Below are 23,805 nucleotides of genomic sequence, written 5' to 3'. Positions count from 1 at the left end.
GAACAGCTCAGTGTGTGTGGAGTCACAGGCCAGGACGGAATAGGCACAGGGGTTGTGGGGACCACTTCTGAGGAGGTTTGCTGAGGTGATGGTATTTGAGTAAAGCCTGAAGGACGTGAGAAAGTGAAAGTGTTAGTCACTCAGTCGTGTCTCTCTGCAACCCCATGGACTGTAGCCCACCAGGCTCCTCTGTCCATGGGATTTTACAGGCAAGAATACTGGAGTGGCTTGCCATTCTCTTCTCCTGGGGATCTTCCCAACCCAAGGATCAAACCCAGGTCTCCCACATTGCAGGCAGACTCTTTATCACCTGAGCCACCAGGATTTGAGGGAGGAGTTGAAACCTGGAGAAAAGGCTGGGTGGGGGTGACTGGCATCACTCAAGCCAAGGGGCAGAGGCGGGAATGATGGAGCATTTGGAGAGCAGAGCTAGGCTTTGAGACAATTGCTCTGCTATTTCTGAGCTGTGTGGATTTGGACAAGGCTGTCCAAGACCAAGGGGAGAGTTAAAGAGCCTGGGAGTCAAGTCTCCGGAGTGGACCTAGGGTCAGGGGTCTGATAGGGAACTGGCAAGACTAATTGAATGTGGAGGATCAGAGAGAAAAACAATTTCAGGATTAGATAAGAATTTGACAGAATTAGGGGAAGATGAATAAGTCCATCTGTATGTAAAGTGGATCCAAGTTCACAAACTTGAGTATATTGGTTCAATCAGTTCAGTCGCTTAGTTGTATTCGACTCTTTGCAGCCCCACGGACTGCAGCACGCCAGGCCTCCCTGTCCATCACCAACTCCTGGAGTTTACTCAAACTCATGTCCATTTAGTGTATTAGAAATTGTGCATGTCTGTATTTTCTTTAAAAAAAAAAAAATCTAAATCTCTGGGTAAACTTGAAAGCATTCTAAGTCAAATAAGCCATAGACAAAAAGAGATGTATTGTTTGATTCCACTTACCTGTGGTACCCAGAATCGTCATATTCACAGAGATAGTGAGTAGAAGGTGGTTATCAGGGGCTGGGGGAATAAGCAGTTAATGTTGAGTGAGGCAGAGTTTCAGTCTGGGATAATAAAAAGTTCTGGAGATGGGTGGTGCTGACGGCTGCACACTCAGGGTGAATGTTCTTCATAAAACTGAACTATACACTTAAAAGTGGCTCAAGTGGTAAGTTCTATATTATGTATATTTTACTGCAATAAAAAAAAATAAATCTCAGTCTGACTCTGACCTCCCTCCCACTGGGCTCAGTGGAGATTCAGTTTCAGTCTCTACTGGGTGGGTGGTGGTGTGACCTCTTTTCCTCCTCTGTGACTTTGCAAAGGTCCTGGACCACATACCCAGTCCTAAGGCATTAGGACTTCAGCCCTGGTCATTAGTCGCCTGAGAGTTTTATACTTTTAGTTCTTACATCTAGGCTCACGATACATGTGGAGCTAATTTTTCTGTGTGGCGTGAGATAACTGTTCTGGCACCGTTTGTTGAAATAATAATTTGTTTCCTGCTGAATTTTCTTGACATTTTTTGTAGAAAATCAACTGACCACGAATGCTAGAGTTTATTGCTGGGCTCTCAGTTTAACTCCCTATGTGCGTCCTGATACTAGGACCACACTGTCATGATCACTGTAGCTTTGTGGTAAGTTGTGAAATTGGGGTGTGTATGTTTTTCCACTTAGTACTTCTTCTTGAAGATTGTTTTGGCTATCTTGAGTCACTGGTATTTCCAAATGAGTTTTAGTATGAGCTTTTCAATTTCTGGGGGGAAAAAAAAAACTCTAGCTAGGATTTTGTTAGGCGTTGTGTTGAATCTATACAACAATTTAGGACATATTACCAATGTAACAGTATTAAATTTTTTGACCCACAAACATGGGACATCCATTCAGTTTCCAAAGTCTTCCCATAGCGCTTTATAATTTTCAGGGCACAAGTCTTTCCCTTCTTTTTAAATAATTTCTAGGCATTTTATTTTTTATTTTATTATGAATGGAGTTATTTTCTTAATTTCACTTTTGCAGTGTATGAAAACAGTGGATTTCTGGGTGTTGGTCTTGTATCTCGCTACCTTGCTGAATTTGTTTATTAGATCTAATTGAATTTTGTGGGTTCCTCAGGATTTTCTGCATCGCAAGGATCGACAAGATCCTATTTCCTGCAAATAAAAACAGTTACTTCTTCCTTTCTAATCTTGATACCTTCAAATGGTCTTTATAATCATCTTGGAGCTATGTAAGGGCAAATTCTCAGATGAGAGAACTCAAGTCTGGGTGGGGGGGGTAAGCAGTTAGTACGAGGTTACCTAGCCAGGAAACGGGTAAATCAGGACCAGCGCAGAGGACCTCTGCACCCCCACCCGTCCCTCGGCATCTTCGCCACGTGGCCTCTGGTTGCTGGAGTCAGAACCTTTGATGACAATGGAGGCCTATGTCTCTGCAGCACGACTGTTCTCCTTTGTAACAAGCAGCCAGATTCAGTCAAGAGGGAACAGAATGTACATTTCCCAAATGCCTACCGGATTTCTACATCTGTGTGTCTACAGCACTTAGTGCTAGGTGTTTTCAAATCGAATTTCAGGCCATCCTCAGACAACCCTGGAAGGCAGACATGGTTACCCCGGTTTTCTATCTGAGGAAACTGAGGCTGAGAGACATGAAATCGCTTATTCAAGCTCACAGAGCCCCAGACTGGCAGAACCTGGGAGTACGGCATCCTGCGTTCCTGTTGGGACCTCCCGCTTTCAAGGAAGTGGCTCTCAGCGCAGCGCTGTCCTGCAGCCATCCAAGCGTCTGCCCCTCAGCCAGAGACCTTGTAGCTGCATTTGTTATGCACACGACACACGCCTGCACACACACACTCTACAGTGCGTGTGTCCCTGCCCTTCCAGGCTTCTTCCAGACCAAGAACCTCAGGGACAACTCTGTTTTTAAACCCTCCTTTGTGTGTCTCAATGGACAATACGAACAATAAGCGCTTCTGGGGTTGAGTATAAAAGAGAGGATTCAACCTCAGACACTTAGCTACTTATCTCAGACGGCCACGGCTGAACAGTTGTACGGCATGGCTTAAACAGGCCTCTTTTGACAAGCCACATCTGGGACACTGACCCAGGCCATCGCAGTGACCGCGGAGCAGGTGTTTATTCGTACACTTGGTTCTGGGGCTTGGGAGGGCCTGGTGGTCCCAGTGAGGGCCGGGCCCTCCCCGTCTAGTGTCTCATGGACCCTGACACTTGGTAGGAACTCAGTAAGCATCACTTTGTGTTTGTTTTAGAGTTTCTTAGGACTTCCCTGGTGGCTCAGATGGTAAAGAATCTGCCTGCAATGCAGGAGACCTGGGTTTGATCCCTGGGCTGGGAAGATCCCCTGGAGAAGGGCATGGCACCCCACTCCAGTATTCTTGCCTGGAGAATCCCATGGACAGAGGAGCCTGGTGGGCTGCAGTCCAAGGGGTGACAAAGAGACAGACACAACTGAGCAACGAGCACGTTCACTAAAGTTACTTGGAAACTGCTTTATCCTTAATACTCAGCCCATTTCCTTTTAAATTCTCTTTGCCATCACACCCCCTCTTCTTACAAAAAGGCAGCCCCCGAGGCTAGGCCATCACGGGGGAGCTTTGTAGTTTCACAGCGGATGAAAAGTCCAAATGGACGTTGCAAACACTGCTTAAAACACAGCTCGACAGCCCCCTTCTCCCAGCCCCAGTCCACACCAGTTCAGGATAGGTTTCCGAAATGCAAAGCACAAGTGTGTATAATTAAGTATTTTGCACACTCTGTCAAATATTTTAAGAAGTGAGTAGATAGCCAATTGGAAACTCCTTATGGTTTAACCTTTTCGCTAAATTCCAAACCTGGGAGGACTGCAGCGCTCTGGTGGCTTAAAACAACTTCTGTCTTCTTCCCAAGAGATTTTAGGTTTGGGAGTTTAAGTCATTTATAACCAGGAGTCTGGAAAAGTTTTCAGAAATAGCAGTTCCCTCGGGCGAAGGGTGTGAGGTAGAAGGTATCCTTTTTACCCGGCTTCCACCTCAGGTGGTTTTGTGGTCAGCAGAATACGAATTTCTTAGTAACATGAAATAAAAAGGCAGTGCTTCTGCCAAAACAAGATTACCTTGTGTTTGACTTTGCCATGTCTTCTAGTCTTTCCCGTCAAGGCCAGACGTAACCGCCTGTCCCCTCACACGAGTCCCCGTTCTCTCCGCGTTTGGGTGCCCACCCTGGTGCTGACCACCCTGGGCACGGCCCGGTCGTTTCCTCTCTGTCTTTGGTGACGTCTTCATGAGAAGGGTGATAGATTAGAAGCAAGAGGTGTTCTAGTCTGGCTATGGTGGCTTCTAAACCCTGTGGCTTCAAAGTCTTTCTGGGTTCAAGTTTCTTTCCTGAAAAAAAAAAAATGAGGGGTTGAGGGCTCAAGTGTTAGTCGCTCAGTTGTGTCCGACTCTTTGCAACCCTGTGGACTGTAGCCCGCCAGGCTCCTCTGTCCATGGGATTCTCCAGGCAAAAATACTGAAGTGGGTTGCCATGCCCTTCTCCAGGGGTTCTTCCCGACTCAGGGACTGAACCCAGGTCTCCTGCATTACAGGCAGAGCCTTTACCAACTGAGCTATAGAGAAGCTCCCCTGAGCTTGAGGGCTCCAAGAAGTAGATTTAAATGCTGTGACAGGTCCTCTGTCTTATCTATTGTCATGATCGCGTCTCTTTTATTTAAAAAAACATGAGTTCTTCTTTTTAAAATTTTTATTTATTGTTTGTTTGGCTCAACGTTGCATTGAGCAGCATGTGGGATCGCAGTTCCCCAACTAGAGATCAGATCCATGCCCCCTGCACTGGAAGGGCGAAAAGTTCACCGCTGGACTGCCAGGAGTGTCGTCCCCTGCTGTGACCACTTCTGGTCTGTTTCCCCTGGAACTTTCCCACCTTGATGCATGTCAAAGGGAAGAGAGTGCTGTTGTTGCCCCGTGCGCCCTCTGGACAACCATCGCTACTGAACCCAAAGGGCACTGCAGCTGTGGTTGGCATTTGAAGCCAGACAGCCATACACTTATTTTTCAAAGGATGAATATTGTTTTTACCCCCATGCCTTGCCCTGTTAAGATTCATAGTTATGATTTTTTTTTAAGGACTACCAGAGACCCTGTAAAAATGGTATCATCTTCTTTTTAATAATAATTTTATTTTATTTATATTTGGCTGTGCTGGGTCTTCGTTGCTTTTCTCTAGTTGCAGCGAGCAGGGGCTACTCTTTAGATGAGGTGCACAGGCTGAGTGCAGCGGCTTCCTTGTCGTGAAGCTCGGGCTCTAGGGTGTGCGGACTTCACTAGTTGCAACACATGGGCTCAGAAGTGGCGGCTCCGGGCTGCAGACCACAGGTTCAGAAGTTGTGGTCCAACGGGCTTAGTTGCTCCGACTTGTGAGATCAACCCTGGTCAGGGATCAAACCCGATTCTCCTGCATTGGCAGGCGGATTCTTCACCACTGAGCCACCACCAGGGTCGCCCCCAGAGTATGATTTTAAAAAGAGGGAAAGTCACCTGGTTTGCGGTAGGATTCGGGAGCGGGGTGCGAGGGGAGGGGGTTGGAAACCTCGGCCAGAAAGTTGTACTTAAAGTCACATCCTTCACTACCAATTTCCCGGAGGAACAAAGTTTAATAATTCTTTGGGGAAAAAAACTAATGGACTCCATGCCCCTCTGTTTCACTGGAGAAATCCCCGCATAGAACCATGGCAAGGAAAGAAGGGCAGCCAGAGAGCAATTCAAGGCCTAATCTTGAGGAACTATTTATTATTAACATATCGACTTCAGTCCACTCCTCCAGCGTGGGGCCTGCTGGCCGGTTGGGCACATGGAACTGCTGAGTTCTGAGCCTCTGAAACAGCCGGCTTCTAATAGACAGGCCAAACCTTCCAATAGCAACATCCAGTGTCATCTTTCAGCTTCTCTCTGCGGAATTTATCTTTTGACCATCCCTGCCTCCGACAGACTCTTCATTGGGTTCCAAGTTTCATCCCTCCTCTCAATCCACCCTTATGCTAAGTTCCACTGACTTCTCTTCTGCTAACCCCTTCACACGGAGCCTCCGGTGAAGACTTGTTCACTGGTCTTTGCTTGTTCTCCAGTCTTTGCTTATTCCCTCTCCCCATTTTGGTGGTCTCCCCCTTCATGAGGTCTCACCCCTCATGCACACTTACTGTTGACTCCCATTTGTCACCATCTCTGCCCCAGATCACCACTAATGTACTTTATGTCTTTTTAGTTTTCCCTTTTATGGATATTTCACATAAACGGAGTCTTTCAATACATGGTCCCTTGGGTCTTGCTTCTTGTACTGAGCATACTATTTTTGAACAACAGACTGGTTCCAAATCAGGAAAGGAGTACGTCAAGACTGTACATTGTCACCCTGCTTATTTAACTTATATATATGCAGAGTACATCATGAGAAATGCCAGGCTGGATGAAGCACAAGCTAGAATCAAGATTGCTGGGAGAAATATCAATAACTTCAGATATGCAGATGACACCCTTATGGCAGAAAGCGAAGAAGAACTAAAGAGTCTCTTGATGAAAGTGAAAGAGGAGAGTGAAAAAGTTGACTTAAAACTCAACATTCAAAACACTAAGATCATGACATCTCATCCCATCACTTCATGGCAAATAGATGGGGAAACAATGGAAACAGTGAGAGACTTTATTTTCTTGGGCTTCAAAATCACTGCAGATGGTGACCGCAGCCATGAAATTAAAAGACACTTACTCCTTGGAGGAAAAGCTATGACCAACATAGACAGCATATTAAAAAGTAGAGAGATTACTTTGCCAACAAAGGTCCGTCTAGTCAAAGCTATGGTTTTTCCAGTAGTCATGTATGGATGTGAGAGTTGGACTATAAAGAAACCCGAGTACCGAAGAACTGATGCTTTTGAACTGCGGAGTTGGAGAAGACTCTTGAGAGTCCATTGGACTGCAGGGAGATCCAACCAGTCCATTCTAAAGGAGATCAGTCCTGTATATTCATTGGAAGGACTGATGCTAAAGTTGAAACTCCAATACTTTGGCCACCTGATGCGAAGAGCTGACTCATTGGAAAAGACCCTGATGCTGGGAAAGATTGAGGGTGGGAGGAGAAGGGGACAACAGAGGGTGAGATGTTTGGATGGCATCACCAACTCAATGGACATGAGTTTGGGTAAACTCCAGGAGTTGGTGATGGACAGGGAAGCCTGGTGTGTTTCAGTCCATGGGGTTGCAAAGAGTCAGACACGACCGAGAGACTGAATTGGACTGAACTGTTTGTGAGGTTCAGTCACCAGGTGGCAGGTGTCCACAGTTTGTTTCTTTTAATTGCCGAGTAATATTCCATCATATGGCTATCCCCCAGGTTTCTATAATGAAAAAGTCTCAAAGCTACAGAAATGCTGAAGTAGTATTATGAGTATCTGTGTGCTGTGCCTCTCTCAATGTTAATATTTGGCACGTTTGCTTTTATGCTCACGTGAGAAATACAGGGTTCTATTTTGGCTTTTGCGCCTGCTGAATCAGCTGCAAGTCAATTTCTGGGACTTCCCTGGTGGCCCAGTGTTTAAGACTCTGTGCTTCCCCTGCAGGGAGCGTAGGTTCGATACTTGGTCGGGGAACTAAGATCCCATGTGCCTCATGGTGCAGCCAAAAAAAGAATGTCAACTGTTAACATCATGACACTTTACCCACCGCGCCCCCTCCCTCCAGTAATGCAGCATGTCTAGGATATACTTTCATATGACCACAATTATTTTCCGATTTTTCTCCATTGCCAAAAAAATATCCTTTATAACCTTTCCTGAAATGAAAAATCTAATCATGGTTCAAGCAGTCCGCTCCGCTGCCATGCTTCTTTGCTCTCCATCAAGACTGACATCCCTGCCTTTTTGTTTCCTTTGGACTTCCACCATGTTGACATTCTTGAGAAGGCCATGGCTGTATTTTAGATTTGTCTGACTTTTCTTCGTGGTTAGATTCATTAAAAGCTTTTTTTTTTTTTTTGGCAAGAATACTGCATTTTTAAGAATCCAAATTAGGACAAGGGGTCATCCAAGTTAGGACAGCGTGACAAGTGTACAAAGGTCTAAGCTGTTGGGACTTTTCTAGAAGAGGGTCCACAAAACTCTCCCTCTGCTCACCCCACAGATGTGACACGCCGCATGGCTCTTTGCGGCCCTGGTTGGGTGGTTCTCACAGGCTTTTTTATCTTGAGGTTCACAGGGAGTTTTGTGGTAGATGTTGTCCATGGGATGTTGGTACTGCTCTTTTTGTCTTTTGTGTGTGGGGGGGTTGGTGACATTCAAAATCTGTGCAAATCAAGAAGATACTTTTGAAAATGAAAAACGTTGCTGAGAATCAGAAACAACAGCTAGGAATCAGAACTGTCCTGAGAAAATGCTGCCCGTGACCCAGAAATCCTAGTCCTAGGGACAGATAGACTCTGAAGACGTGGATTTTCATCATTCTCATTGTGGGTTTTTTGAGTATAAATTTTGGTATTACAATTTAACCTTCTTTGGGACTTCCCTGGTGATCCAGGGGTTAAGACTTTGCCTTCCAATGCAGGAGGTAGGAGTTCCATCCCTGGTTGGGAAGCTAAGATCCTCACATGCCTCGAGGCCAAAAAAACCATAAAACATAAAACAACAGAAACAATGTTGTAACAAATTCAAAAATGACTTTAAAAACGGTCCACATCAAAAAAAGTCTTAAAAAATTTTAACCTGCTTTTTAGTATGTTGGGTCCCTTGTCTAAGGATTTCTATATTTCATCAGTTTGGGAAAGTATCAGCCATTATCGGGGAGCAACATTACATAGCCATTATGTAGCGCTGCCCTTCCTCCGGTCCCCCTGTTCTTCCTTCTGCAGCTCTTAACCGATGTAACGCAGAACTTCCCACTCTATCCTCATCTCTCGCCTTTGTCTTAGTTTTCCACAGCTGCTATAACAAATTGCCGCAAACCAGGTAGCCTAAAACAACAGAAGTGTTTTCTTTCACAGTTCGAGGATCCAAAACTCTGAGATCGTGATGTTGGCGGGTTTGGTTCCTTCTAGAGGCTCAGAGGGAGAGCATTCCATGCCTCTCTCCCAGCTTCCAGCACTGCCAGAACTCTTTGGTGTTCTTGGCTTGTAGATTCATCACTCTGATCTCTGCCTCCATTGTCACATCGTCTTCTCCTTTTGTGCGACTGTGTATCCTCTTCTTATAAGGGCACTTAGATAGTCTAGGATGATCTCATCTCAAGATCCTTAATTTCACCTGTGGAGAACCTTTTTCTAAGTACAATCACATCCACAAGCTCTGGGGGGATGTACCTTTTAAGGAACCACCGTTCACCCCACCACAGTCTTTCTTTCATATTTGACCTCTTCCTCTTTAATCTCTTTCCTCTGGGTCACTCAATTATATATTCAATTTCACTATCTTTTCAGCTGTGTTTATTCTGCGATTTATCTTTCCACCAAATTTTAATTTAAATGATTGTATTTTTAACATCCAAAGTTCTGTTTGATTCTTTCTTAATCCTGCCGGGTTATTTTTGATAGTCTTTTGTTCCTTGATAATGTTGATTCTCTTTTATTTCTTTAAACATGTCATAAAGCGTATTTCATATTCTAAATATGATAATCCCCAAACTCTAAAGCCCTTGGTGCTAAATTTGTGGTTTATTGTTTCTGCTGATGTTCACAATGACTGATTAGTTAAGGTAAAATCAACTGCGGCACACTTAACCTCCACAATCTCAGTGGTTTAACACTTAGGGTCTTTCTCTGTTACTGCCATCATGTCAAGTTGACGGATTGACGTGGGGCCTGTGTGGTCATTCAAGGACACTGACTGACACAGGCTCTGCCGTGTTCAACATGTGGCCTCCAGGATCACCCTGAGCGCCAGCATCCTGCTAGTGGACAGGAGAGCCCCTAGAGGACCCCAAGCGTGGTCTTTGTGGGCCAGGCCTGGCAATGGCATCGACCTCTTCTGCCTTCCTTCCTTTGTCCAAACCACGGGTCATGGCTCCACCTGGATGCGAGGGTGGCTGGAAACTAGAATTGCTGGCTGGTCTGTTGAAATGATTATTCACTAACGCAAGGAAGGCAAAGGCCGTTGGCTAAGAGCTACCTGCCTGAGCCATACGATTTGTTTCTCTGTGTCTTAGGTCTTTCTTTCTTTCTTTTAGCTCACAGTTGATTGAACTTAGTCTGTGGGAAATCTGAGGGCTTAAATTGGAACTTTACTTAATAGAAAATATTCATTTGCTTTGCTAAGAAAGAAGGGACACTACTGACCTGGGACCACTTGTGAGCTTGGCAATATTTTAAACTCACGTGCATATGTGTGTGTGTGTTACCCAAGATCTAGTTATATTGTATCTTGTAGTCTTATTGTAGAGGGAGAGTCTTTCAGAGCATTCACATCAGTGTTGCTCGCTTGCCTGTCAATGGTGGAAAGTATCTATGCTCCTAATATTCAAGTTTATTTTGCTGGCTGTGCAACAGCTGGCAATCTAAAATGAAAAGCTGTTCACTTATTCCCACATATGGTATCTGTCTGATAGAATCGCATATTCTCGGTTAGGTCCCATTAGTCTGACACTGGTTTACTACTCAAGTCCGGACCAGGGATCCCTCCTCCTACAGGCTCACGTTTGCTTCAGCGACTAAGAGGGCTGCCCTGGGTATGTGACCGCCTGGCCCCGCTGGCCTCTCTCTGTGCCTCGGCCTGAATCCTCAGCATGTTTAGTATCTTCACAAGCAGCTCTGGGGATGCTGGGATGCCTTTACATATGAAAAGTGTCAGACAAAATACCAGGCTGGCAAAGGTGCGCGGCGCCCAGCGAGATCCTGGGTGAGGCTGCGAGTGATGATTATTGTGACGGCCAGTAGAGGGCAGTGTCGGGCCAAGCGCAGGGGAGCTGTCATAAACGCCTGAGGTTAGTTTCTGAACTGGAGATTCACTGGTTACAAACCTTCCTGAGTAATGGTAGTGGGTGGTACTGCCTTTTTCTCCCCCCACCCCTTTAAGGGGATTTGAGAGTCTATTTCAAGGGCTTGTGTGTGACTATGAGACAATAAATAGGCTACCCAGCCTTATCCCTCCTGGAGCCATTGACCACTGCATGCTGTTTAATAAGGTTGCCCTTTATTTATTTATTATTATTATTATTTTGGCCACACAGCATGTGGTATATCAGTTGCCTGATGAGGGATCCAGCAAGGATCAAACCTACTCCCCCTGCATTGAAAGCTCAGAGTCTTAACCACTGGGCCACCAGGGAAGCCCAATAGGGTTGCCCTTTAAAAGAGGATTTAGGTGGTGGTTTGCATTTCCCCAATGCCTACTGTGTGCCAGACATCATGCTAAAGTTTTGCCTACCCCAAATTATTTAACTCTGGACAAATGTATGGGGCTTCCCAGGTGGCGCTAGTGGTAAAGAATCTGTCTGCTAATGCAGGAGACCCAAGAGACTAGGGTTCGATCCCTGGATTGGCAGTATCCCCTGGAGTAGGAAATGGCAGCCCACTCTAGTATTCTTGCCCAGGAAAACACCGTGTGCAAAGGAGCAGAATGGGCTACAGTCCATGGGTTCCCAAAGAATCGGACACGACCGAGCGACTTAGCACACACAAAGGTATGATTGTTTTTCAGAGGAGAAAGCTGAGGCTCTCTGCAGTTAAATGACTTGTGTGAGATCCCAGCGCAGGGGCTGACTTTGATCTGTTGGGCTCCAAAGTGCTTTCCACTCGGCCACGTGCTTCTCACTGGTCCTCGGTTCCTGCCAGTTTTCATCCTTCTTGATGCTTCTATTTTTAACTCAAAAAGCTCCTCTATTCAGATGACGTCTTCAGTTTGGACTGGGAAGCTCTCAATACATCAGAGATACTTCTCACACCTAGCCATGTGATAGTTGCTTGTTTGAGTTACTCTTTCATCCCCAGGGCAAGTTATCTTTCAACACATTTTATATATGCTAAGAGCACCTAGGCAGAATTATGTACACAGATCATTAGGCCAGGTGCAGCGTCAGCTCCAAACGCTGTCTGTTTGTATGCAGATCACTCATTGACCTGGGCACATAAGCTGTGGCTACAGTCATGACCTAAACTGATTTTTTAATCCCATGATGTGGGAGACCGGTCTCACTACTATGGCCACACCTGACCCAAGGCAGTGAACTTGCATGGGCTAGCATCATACTTCACACATGGGGGTTTTTGTTTGTTTGCTGTAGATTGGTGGGTTCACACTGGTGGTTTAGTCACTAAGTTCTGTCTGACTCTTGCGACCCCATGGAGGGTACCCCGCCAGACTCCTCTGGTCTATGGGATTTCCCAGGCAAGAATACTGGAGCAGGTTGTCATTTCCTTCTCCAGGGTATCTTCCCAACTCAGGGATGGAACCCGTGTCTCCTGCCCTGCAGTATGATTATTTAACAACTAAGCCACCAGGGACTGGGTTGTCATTTCCTTCTCCAGGGTATCTTCCCAACTCAGGGATGGAACCCGTGTCTCCTGCCCTGCAGGATGATTCTTTAACAACTAAGCCACCAGGGACTGGGTTGAATCATTAACATTACCTCACATGCCCGAATAGCTGAATTTGATCATTCTCTATCAATTGTTGTCATTAATGGTTGATCCAGTACTGTTTTGGTATCTGTTGTTGGAGATCGCCCATTAGCCATTCTAGGTTGTACACCAGTTGAAAAGATGGATCGTCGAACATGGCTTGGATCCAGGACCTAAGTGTGCCCTCCTCCTTTTTAAACAGAATTGAACTCCCCTCCTTACCCCCAGCCCTGCCCCAGTCACAGGTCGGGGCAGCCGGAGAACCAGAGCAACCCTCTGTGCTGGTGGGAGGAAGACTCCTGTCCTGGGTGAATTTATGGGGAGGGAACACAGAAGGGGCCTCCCACCACCTGTAGGCAGACAGGATGGGAGGTGGCTGGAGCCTGTTTTATACCAAAGTCATCCCACTCCAGTAGCAGGAGGACTGTGGCTGACCTGATGTCACTGCGGGAGGGGAGGGTGGCTGAGTGGGGCGGAGTTGGATGCGTTATCACTAGGGAGAGGGAGAAGAAGCTTTTAGACCGAGGTATTGGTGGGCTCTCTCTTGTGTATGATGTATTCCTTGGCGGCTCAGACTGTAAAGAATCTGCCTGCAGTGCAGGAGACCTGGGTTTGATCCCTGGGTTGGGAAGATCCCCTGAAGAAGGGAATGATGACCCACTCCAGTATTGTTGCCTGGAGAATTTCATGGACAGAGGAGCCTGGCGGGCTATAGTCCATGGGGTCGCAAATAGTCAGACACGACTGAGTGACTAAGCACAGCACAGCACAGGAATGCTCAATAAAATGGGAGTGTGTTTCAGAAGGGATTCCATCTTAAATGCAGTAATCAATTCAAGTTCTTTTCCAGCTTTGTGCTGAGATGAGGATAGATTAAATTGTCTGGAAATATCCTTGAGCTTTGGTAAAAATTAGCTTTCCCCAAATAAAGAGTGTTTAAAAGTCCCAAGCTTACATTTTTGTCCTTATTCTGGAAATAACTTTTGTTTCTGTACCTGTCTTCTAGTTGCTAAATAATTACACCAAGCTAGCATATTCCAGAAAAATAATACATTCTTTTGAGTCCAGTGACCTCAAAACTCTGAGCATGAATATCTCTAATCAAAAAATCTCTCCCCTCTTAACATTCTGGGGTTATTTTTGTTGCAAGTCCCTACACTTCACACTATAATCAAAGCCTGTTATCTTGGACTTGCAATATTTGTGACTCAGACTTAATCAGGACTGTGTCTAGCACATACATCAGTCGTTGCATTTAAAGATGTGCAAATTGTGAATTTTTCTTTCAACTTGATCTTGCATATTTCTCTCGAAACCACTTCTTTAACACACCAAATTCTGTCTTTGAACAAGTTAAGAAAATAAGATGTATTTCCTAGCAGAGGTGACCCATAAAGCCAATTAAAGTTTGTGAGTTAGGTCAGTACTTCTAGCAGTGCACTCTTCATTCCTTCATATCTCTTGGGTATCGAGTAGTTCCTGAACACTCACTAGTCTAAACAGGGTCTCAGCTCATCTTTAGACCTTCCAAATGGAAAAGTTCAGAGAGGAGTCTAGCGGTGGAAAAGTCTGGCTTATATAACGTTCTCAGGCTGCTGAGCTCTGAATCCAGCGTGCAGTTACTTCTTGGCATCGTGTCAATTTGAGGTGATGTCTGTAGATACGTTCAGTCTCTAAAATGCACCCTTTAACTGGAGACCCCTACACCGCAGACCTTTGGGAGCCTCTCGTTCTGCAGCTGGACACCTTCCAGAGGGAGAAGGGGGTAGGAGTCCCATCCGCTTTGTTAGCACCCCTTGTTTGGCAGTCTCCCCTCCTTCAGAGATATTTATGGTACAGTTTGTGCATGATAATCAATTGCCAGCGGCAGGCGGGTCTGGCTTTTCTGAAGATCCGAGCTCCTCCCTATGATTACCTTGGGGAGAGCCTCAGAGGCAGTCCCTGGATCTGGGGCAGTTTCTACCCAAATGACCTGGTGGGCTGGGGAGGCACCCAGTGGCCGGAGGGCAGAGGCTGCTGGGGAGGGTGCGGGTGCTGAGTCCCGGAGACCTGGCTTTGAACTGGGACTCTGCTCTCCTGCCAGCTCCCTGGCACTAACCTTGCCCCTCAGCCACTCTGAGCCTTACTCTCCCACCTGCCGCACGAGCACAGTATTATCTGCCTCTCAGAGTTGTGTTGAAGACTAAACGAGATGGAAGCACCTAGTTCCAGGTACAGGGAAGGTGGCCGAGACCTGGTAACTAACTAGTCCTGTTACTAAGCTGATTAGCAGACACCTGTCAAGGTGGCTCAGACCTTTGGCCTTCAGGTCATGACCCCTCCTGAGTCTAACTCCAGCCCAGGTAAAGTGCTTCCTGAGTGGGCTGATTCCCGGAACCTGACCCCTGATCCCTTAGGGTCCCCAGAAGTCCACCGGTCCTTGAGGGCGGGTGCTGTATGATGGCGTGAGAGCTGCTCCGGCAGCGGCAGCAGCTCCATCTCTCGGGTTTGTTAAGGCTTGGGGGGCACCCAGTGCCAGGTGAACTGGTGACCCCCGGTGAGCTAGTGTTAGAGGGCCATCGTGGTCAAGAGTGAGGACTCTGGGTCCAGGCTCCCTCGGTTGAATCCTGGCTCCACGTCACCTGCCGGTGTGAGAATTCAATCAATCTACTTCTCTGGGCCCCAGTTACTTCACCTGTAAAGTGGGCCTACCGTGAGTACTTGCCTGTTAAGGTGATCGTGAAGATTAAACGTGCTGGTTTCCTAAAGCTGCTGTAAGTACCACAAGTGGGGTGCCTTGGAACACCACAAATGCATTGTCTTGCTGTTCTGGCGTCCAGAAGCCAGAAACCAAGGAGTTGGCAGGGCCCTGGTCCCTCTGAAGTTGCCAGGGGAGGGTCCTTCCTCGCCACCCCCAGCTTCTGGGGTCCCTGGTGTTCCCTGGCTTGTTGATGACCGTCTTCTCCCTGTGGCTTTACAGCATCTTTCCTCTGTGTGCATGTCTAAATGCCCCCCCTTATGAGGACATCAGTCTGATTGGATTAGGGGCCCCCTGTGACCTCACTTGAACTTGATTTCCTCTGTAAAGATCCACTTTCCAAATAAGGTCACCTTTTGAGGTACTGGGCGTTGAGGACTTCAGTATATCTTTTTGGGGAGGGTACTATTCAACCTGACGAGGGCATGACAACCCACTCCAGTATTCTTGCCTGGAGAATCCTCATGAACAGAGGAGCCTATTTGACTACAGTCCATAGGGTCACAAAGAGTAGGACATGACTGAGCGACTAAGCACAGCACAGTACTGTTCAACCTGTAACAGGTGGACTTAGAACAAACCTTGGAACATAGTAAGCATTACATATGTTTTTAAACTATTTTTGTCTTTAATACTCATCACAGTCCAGCCAGGGAAGTAGTATTATTATTCCCATTTTAGAGATGGAAATGTGAGGCTCTGAGAATTTAGCCTCAATGTCCACAGCTAGAAACAGGGGAAGACCCCTTCACCCCAACTCTGACCCGTCTGACCACGCACTCATGCTGTCTCCACCGTCCCTGTCAACCTCTCAGAGATGGGCAGCTTGCCCACAGCTGGTGCCGGGTGTCCATCGTGCATGCTTATAACCCAGACTTCCGCAGGTGCGGCTGCAGAGGCCTGCGTGCAGCTCTGGGCTCAGAAGTCACCTGAGGGCTGCCTCTGGGTGAAAACGTGTATGCTGTAAAAGAATCACTTCCAAAGTCCGCATTAACATTTTGTAAGCTGTGTTTATATCTCTATGTTTTGACTAAACTGATGTGCCTAAAGTATGACTTCACTTTTCAACCAGCTGTTTTGATATCTAGCAGACGTGGCCATATTCATCTAATGGAAACACATGGATTTCAGAAAAACAGTGAATGGCTTAGTATTAAAGATTAGTATTACTTTGTAAAGGTGATTAGACACCCCAAGAATTCAGAAAGCTTTTGTATGATAGAGAAATTCCTCATTGGTTGTGGAACCTGAGTGTTTAGTGACTGAATTCATTATGTTGTTGTTTCTCAGCATGTGTATTTAGAGACATAAATAAATGGTCTAAAAAAGGCCAAGAGGTCTCCTCTTGAAATCAGCATGGTTTTATGTTCCAGATTGCAAATATAACCACTAAATCTATTGCAACCATGAAAAGTGAAGTGCCCAGAATATGATGATGAAAGAGAGATAATCCAAGTTTGAGTCGCTCATATCTCTTTGCACCCCCCAACTCGTCCACATATGATTTATTAGCACTGGGACAGTGAGCAAAATATTCAACCCCTTTGCAGCTAATACCTAGAAAATGTGGAGAGTCATTCCTTACTTCTGAATTCACAGGTGGTGGGTTAGGCCAGGGGTTTCCCTGGTGGCTCAGATGGTAAAGAACCTGAGATGCAAGTTCGATCCTTAGGTGGGGATCCTCTGCAGGAGGGCATGGCAACCCACTCCAGTATTCTTGCCTGGAGAATCCCATGGACAGAGGAGCCTGGAGGGCTACGGTCCATAGGGTCGCACGGAGTCAGACACAACTGAAGCGACTGAGTATCACACACGCACAAGTTAGAACAGGAAGCCAGTTGGGGTGTCTTCCGTTCCTGAGATGTGTGCAGGGGCATATGTACTCACAAGGCCGTGTGGCGGGACCTCAGGCTCAGGAGGTCCCCATATCCAGTTAAGGACTCACTCCTCCACCTAAGAAATCAACACGATTGATTTTCTTGAGAAGCCCATGCCTTAGGATTCTCTTTGGCGGCTGTGCTGGGAATTCTCTATTGGTCTCTTTGCCTTCCTCCCCCTTCTCTGGCCTGCCTGGAGCCCCTGGAGGATCTCACGGAGAGCCTCAGCTGGACAGCATCGGGGGGACAGCAGAGGCCGGGTATTGATTTCCCCCTGGCTCCCTGCTGGCTACGCCAGCTCCCCCTGCCCTTCAAGCCTGGGGGGACAGGTGCGCGATGGGTGAAAGTGGAATAAGCCCCGGTTGCTTCACCATCTCTTATTGGCCCCCCAGGGCCCTGGCCACCCCTTTGCAAACAACCCCTTGGACAACATACATGTGTCATGCCAGGACCTTGGCTGAGTGAAGCTCCGACTGTTTTGTATTGTACTAGCCCAGCGTGTCATTAAGGAGATCTTGTCTTCCCAGGAAAGGGAGCCCTGAGTGGTAGAGTGGAAAGTTCTACATTTTACCTGACTAAAATGTTCACCCCCTCGTGTCATCATTATTTGCACATGCTATCACCTCAGTTGAGTACCTCCTGATTTCACGTCTTCTCCTTCACTGTGACTATGAAATAGGAGCAAATAAAGAATGCTTTCTCTAGAATTGCCAGATAAGATACAGGATATTCAGTTAAATTAGAAGTTTAGGTAAACAACAAAGAATTTTTTAGGAGAAGTATATTCCATGGAATAATGGGGATATATTTATAGTAAAAAATTGTTTATTTGAAACTCAAATTTAACTGGGAATCTTACAACATTTTTTTTGGGGGGGGCTAAAATAAATATAACAACTCTAACTAGAATGGCCTTCTGAAGTGGGCAGTTCCTGTTCAAAGAAACATTTTCTTTTTTTTTTTTTCCTTTTTGTCCTTCCTTATTTTCTTCCTTCCTTCCCCTTGCCCCCATTTTTTAAAGGATTCTATAAACTAATAACTTAAAAGACTCTTGCTCCTTGGAAGAAAAGTTGTGACCAACATAGACAGCACATTAAAAAGTAGAGACATTACTTTACCAACAGAGTTCCGTCTAGTCAAAGCTTTGGTTTTTCCAGTAGTCATGTATGGATGTGAGAGTTGTGCTATAAAGAAAGCTGAGCGCAGACGAATTGATACTTTTAAACTGTGGTGTTGGAGAAGACTCTCAATTGAGAGTCCCTTGGACTGCAAGGAGATCCAACCAGTCCATCCTAAAGGAAATCAGTACTGAATATGCATTGGAAGGACTGATGCTGAAGCTGAAACTCCAATACTTTGGTCACCTGATGCTAAGAACCGACTCGCTGGAAAAGACACTGAGGCTGGGAAAGATTGAAGGCAGGAGGAGAAGGGGACGACAGAGGATGAGATGGTTGGATGGCATCACTGACTCAATGGACATGAGTTTGAGTAAACTCTGGGAGTTGGTGATGGACAGGGAAGCCTGGCGTGCTGCAGTCCATGGGGTTGCAAAGAGTTGGACACGACTGAGCAACTGAACTGAACTGATAAGCTAATGAGGGCTTCCCAAGAGGCACTAGTGAGAAGCCCTCATTAGTTTATCAGTTCAGTTCAGTCTCCAACTGAGACTCTCCAACTGCCAATGCAGGAGACATAAGAGAATTGGGTTCAATCCCTGGGTCGGGAAGATCTCCTGGAGGAGGCATGGCAATCCACTCCAGTATTCTTGCCTAGAGAATCCCATGGACAGAGGTGCCTGGCAGGCCAGAGTCCATGGGGTCAAAAAGAGTCGGACAGGACTGAGCGACTTAGCATGCATGCATAAGCTAATGAGCTACGCAGACTTAGGAGTGATGCAGGAGCTCTGGAGGGCTGAACTGCTTTTGAGAGAACTTTGAAATTCAGGGAGAAACTTTGGAGGTAGGTGCTGTGTAGCAGAGATGAATCAGTAAGGTGTACAAGGCCAGAGTTTTTTGAGTGAGGGGCCAAGGAGGAAACCTTGGTGGGGGTAGCTGAAAGGACTTTTAAGAACACGGATGTCTGACCCTCAATCTGCAGTTCTTTGCACTGCTCTCAGTCTTCCTCTTCACACCCCACTGAATCCCCAGTTAAGTTTACCCGACTCATGTATATTTCATGTGAGCGGGTTTCTTTGTGCCACGCAGTGAGCGTCACTTCTGGGGTGCCATATGTCATGGCAGCAGGAGTCTAGAAGGAGAGATGCCTGCGATGTACTGAGTGTCATGGGGAAGTGCAAGAATTCAGTGGAAATGGGGTTGGGACAAATCACGTAGAGAGCTCAGAAGAAAGGAGGCTCCAACTGATCTCCAGATTCCATTTGTCGGTGTGACTCTCTACCTTCATATTAATAATGTAAGTTAATGTTCAGAGGTTTTACTATGTGCCAGGTATTCATCTATGTGGTGGTGGTGGTTTAGTTGCTAAGACAGGTCCGACTCTTTGCGACCCCATGGACTGTACCACAAGCTCCTCTGTCCATGGGATTTTCCAGGCAACAATACTGGAGTGGGTTGCCATTCCCTTCTCCAATTCATGTATGTATTCATAGGCGTATGTGTGTACAGAGCTGCATTTGGAGGAGGTGGGGGAGGAGGGAGAGGAGGCAGATCTTCCTTAACACTGTATCTGAAATCCACCTGGGATTTGTGGTTTGTGATGGTGTCAAGAAAGTTTCTACTGATGTTTTGAGCAAAGGGTCCGAGTAATCAAACTACCGGAGGCTCCATTTAGAAAGAGCAGAGAAAAATCGAGAAGAGTTGCAGATGCATTAAAATAGACACGGGTCAGGCAGAAATATGGAGAGGAGAGCTTGTGGGCTGCAGAAGCCAGTACACTGTGCTCCATTCTGTTCTGTTCTTTTCCGCTTTTGCCCAAGCAATAAAAACAAAAGAGCGAGAGAAGGCCAGGGTGGGTAAGGAAACCAGCTTGAGGAAGAGCAGACTCAGACTGTCACAGCCAGACTGCCAGCCTTCATATATTCATGCAAAGGAAAATCAGCTCAGCTGGGAGAGAAGATTTGAGCAGACGAGGAGATGGAGAGCGACTGTCTCCTGCTGGCTTCCCTGAAAGGCACTGCTTCCCAGAACAAAGGGATGCCCCTGGGGGCCAGCCCGGCATCTGTGATTAAGCCTTTGAAGAATACACCCTCTCACTTCAACTCAAGGCCCAATCCACTAAAAGAATAAAACCCACTTTCCGAACAGGGTTCCGAGATGACCTTCTTGTTGAAAGAGCCCCCTCATCACTTTGAAACCCTTTAATCATAGAAGGAAAGCCAGAGTGGATAGCCTTTCCTTCTCCAGCGGGTCTTCCCAAACCAGGACGCAAACCGGGGTCTCCCGCATTGGAGGTGGATCCTTTACCAACTGAGCTATCGGGGAAGCCCCAAAGAACAAAACCCACTTTCTGAACAAGGTTCCAAGATGACCTTCTTGTTGAAAGATCTCCCTCTTCACTTCGAAACCCTTTAATGATAGAAGGGAAACCACTGGGTCTGGGATCTTCTTGGGCACTGTCCTCTCCCAGGAAGTGGTCGGGACCCTCCCCACTGATGCTCATGTCTTTCATCCTCTGGAGAGGGGTTGGGTCTCGGGACAGTGGGGATGGATGATTTACCTGCTGAGGTCTGAGCTCCCCTTAGAAGGGATGTGTCCCTCTGGGCCAGCCCGGACCAGCCCTGGTGCTGGTGGTGACCAAAGCCATCTCTGGAGGTCTTGTCTCAAGGCACTCCCCTGGAGAGGGCCGTAATCAAGGTCTCTGAGGTTCACCGGAGTCTACAGGCACCATGACCAATTGGTATGGAAAGAAGATACAAAAGCTAATGCTAGGTCCTACCTATTGTTGAGAACCAAAGACCCTTTAGGGAAAAAGTGAAGAGACCCAGATGACCACGGGAAAGAAGACCTCATCATCTGAAATGTGAAAATATGGTAGAGCTGTGTGTTAGCTGCACACACAGATCCTAGCTCTCAGTGAGGCCTTATGGGTATTTAAAAAATACAAGGGGGAGAGGTAGAGAATTTAGTTTAGCAGAAATTCTCCAGGAGAATATTCTCTCTCTGCCTCCCTCTCTCACACATACATGTGCACACACACACACACACCCCCCATAATCCAGTCACATCACAGCTCTACAGTCTAGGGGAGGCCATCACTTTTCACCCATGAGGGAAAGAGCAAAGGATAGTGAGAAAGCCTGTAAACTTTGGGTCTAGAGGGTTGAATGTGAGTGTTGAAAAGAAGAGGGAAATTTCATCAAATGATATTGTAGGGTTTCTGAGACATACAAGTAAAGGACAGAAGTTGTAAATACTTAAAAAAATTTTTGTTTTAATTGCTTCATGCTTCTCTGAATACAGCACATTTTCAAAACTGAATCATATTAGCCCCTGCTTTCATCTGGGTTTCATGCATTTCTTCTAGAGTAATCGAAACAGTTCCAATTAAAAGTAGAGACTGCTGCACGCACGCACACACACACACCCCTCTCCCTACTATTCGAACTTTTTGGCCAACGCTGTACAACACCAGGGCTTCCCTGGTGGTTCAGCAGTAAAGAATCCAGTTGCCAGTGCAGGAGACGTGGGTTCAAGCCCTGGGTGGGGAAGATCCTCTGGGGAAGGAAATGGCAACTCACTCCAGTATTCTTGCCTGGCTAATCCCATGGACGGAGGAGCCTGGAGGGCTACAGTCCACGGGGGAGCAAAGAGTCGAACACAACTTAGCAACTAAACAGCAACACTCATAACAAGGTTCTTGAGTATGGGGACCACATTTATTCAAATGTGAATCTCTACATCTATCACAATGTACAGTCCATAGGAGCATTTAATAAATGTTAGTTGGAGGAATAAATGAAATGAAGAAGTTCTTTAGTCATTGGATAATTTGCTCAAAGTTTTTATTTATTTGTTAATTCTGTCAATTCACATGTGAAAGCTTTGGTCAGGGTGGAAAAACTAACTCTATAGTTTTGGGCAAAAATAATTGTGTTTGGCTCTCTGGGCTTTAAATTGAAAACATCACTTGTGGAACGCCTGAGCTTCTATGATGAAATAAAAGGTTTTTACTTTGGGATATTTTGAGTCTACAAATTTTCAAAATTATATTTTATGGTTTCTCCTGGTTTGATTAAAAGTAAAGTGTGGGTGTTGAGGAGTAGGCGCTGGCAAAAAGAAAGAACAACAGCAAACAAACAAGGGAACAAAAAAGCCACTTTGATGAAGCATCGTCAGTGAGCTCGATGAAGCATGTTTCATCCCGGTGCCAAATGATGCTCACTAAAATCGCAGCAATTTTTGATGCACTCGCCAATGTTTGTGTTATTTTTACTTTAAAGATGTAACAGATTGCTCCAAAATAAATAATTTAAGCCTCATGTTTCAAATGAGTCCAAGCGCTGTGTCTTTCACTTCTGCACCCAACAGAGGCTCCTCTCGTGTCTATGCCACACTCCACTGGGAGGGCTGTTTTCTTGCTTTGTTTTTCAAAGCGGAGTCTGTTTTTCACCATTCTGTTCCAAACATCAGGGGTTCTGTCATCATTCGGCACTTGAAGCGATAACTCCTCTTTATCCGGGAAAAATGGGAACAAACTCCATGGCGTCTGGATTCGTGATCCGGTGGGAGGAGGGCTTGGAAAGGCTTTGGAGAGAACTCTGGGCTGAGAACATAACCCAAGCCCACGGGAATCTACAGTGTGCACACTGATTCTTTTCTAGACGTCGAGCCACGAGCAATGGGTCAGGTTTTACACACGATGGTCTCAGTTTAACTTAAAATAGCTTCAGACTTGGCCAATTACTTTCACTTGAGATGGCCCATCGTCAATCAGTATTGGACTTCTTACTGGGTTGTTTGCTTTTATGGTATAATCTAAGAGAAAAGAAACATCTATGATTTAAAAAAAAATAATTATAAAAAACCAAGAATGTATGCTGTTCTCTGCTCCCTAAATGAGCGTGAATGGCTTATAAATTCAGAAAATAAAGATGACATGTAAAAACACCAGAGCAATAAACCGACAGCCTTGTGTCTTCGTTCATGCAGGTCGCCACTGTGAGGTCCATCAGATGACCGGGAACTACATGTGGGACCCCGACACCAACAAGTCATTTGACTTAGGTATCAACAGAGACAGCCGGTTGCCCCTTTGGTGGAACGGATCAGAACCTCTGTGGGTCACTCTGACCAAGGCCAAGAGGAAGGTCTACATGTACTACTGGCCAGGTGAGTGTGCTGACTTCCAGGCCACTCCAGCCTCCCAAACCTCAAAGTACAGTGACATCTCTGAGGACAAGCATGCACGGGGAGGTGTTTAAAGACCAAGCCAGGGTTTGAAAAACTGGGATCTTTGTTCAAAAAACACCTTATGGAAGTGTTCCTTTATATTTTGCTGCATGTAGATGTGTTTGAAGACCAAGCCAGGCTTTGGAAAAGTGGGATCTTTGTTCAAAAAATGGCTTATGGAAGTGTTCCTCTATATTTTGTTGCCCTGTGGCATGTGGGATCTTAGTTCCCAGATCAGGGATCAAACCTGTGTC

At 46.2% G+C, this 23,805-nt stretch overlaps 1 protein-coding gene and 1 long non-coding RNA gene across 5 annotated transcripts in view; one reads left to right on the top strand and one right to left on the bottom strand.

Moving 5' to 3' along the window:
• Positions 1-23,805, top strand: part of ENPP6 (ectonucleotide pyrophosphatase/phosphodiesterase 6) — a 100,931-nt gene that overhangs the window by 27,760 nt on the left and 49,366 nt on the right. For all 4 annotated transcript variants that reach the window (XM_027529666.1, XM_027529664.1, XM_027529665.1 and 1 more), the window contains exon 2: positions 23,312-23,491. In XM_027529666.1, coding sequence (XP_027385467.1) covers positions 23,335-23,491 — 157 coding nt within the window. In that variant the 5' untranslated portion in view covers positions 23,312-23,334. The remainder of the gene's footprint in view (positions 1-23,311; positions 23,492-23,805) is intronic.
• The window catches only part of LOC113884766, a 32,479-nt gene continuing 30,821 nt past the window's right edge, over positions 22,148-23,805 (bottom strand). The window contains exon 3 of the long non-coding RNA XR_003509013.1: positions 22,148-23,137. This is a non-coding gene — a long non-coding RNA (uncharacterized LOC113884766). The remainder of the gene's footprint in view (positions 23,138-23,805) is intronic.

The sequence above is a fragment of the Bos indicus x Bos taurus genome, chromosome 27 (genome assembly GCF_003369695.1).
Source record: "Bos indicus x Bos taurus breed Angus x Brahman F1 hybrid chromosome 27, Bos_hybrid_MaternalHap_v2.0, whole genome shotgun sequence".
NCBI classification, from domain to species: domain Eukaryota; kingdom Metazoa; phylum Chordata; class Mammalia; order Artiodactyla; family Bovidae; genus Bos; species Bos indicus x Bos taurus.
Note: the sequence above shows the minus strand (reverse complement) of the source record. Positions and strands in the feature narration are given on the sequence as shown.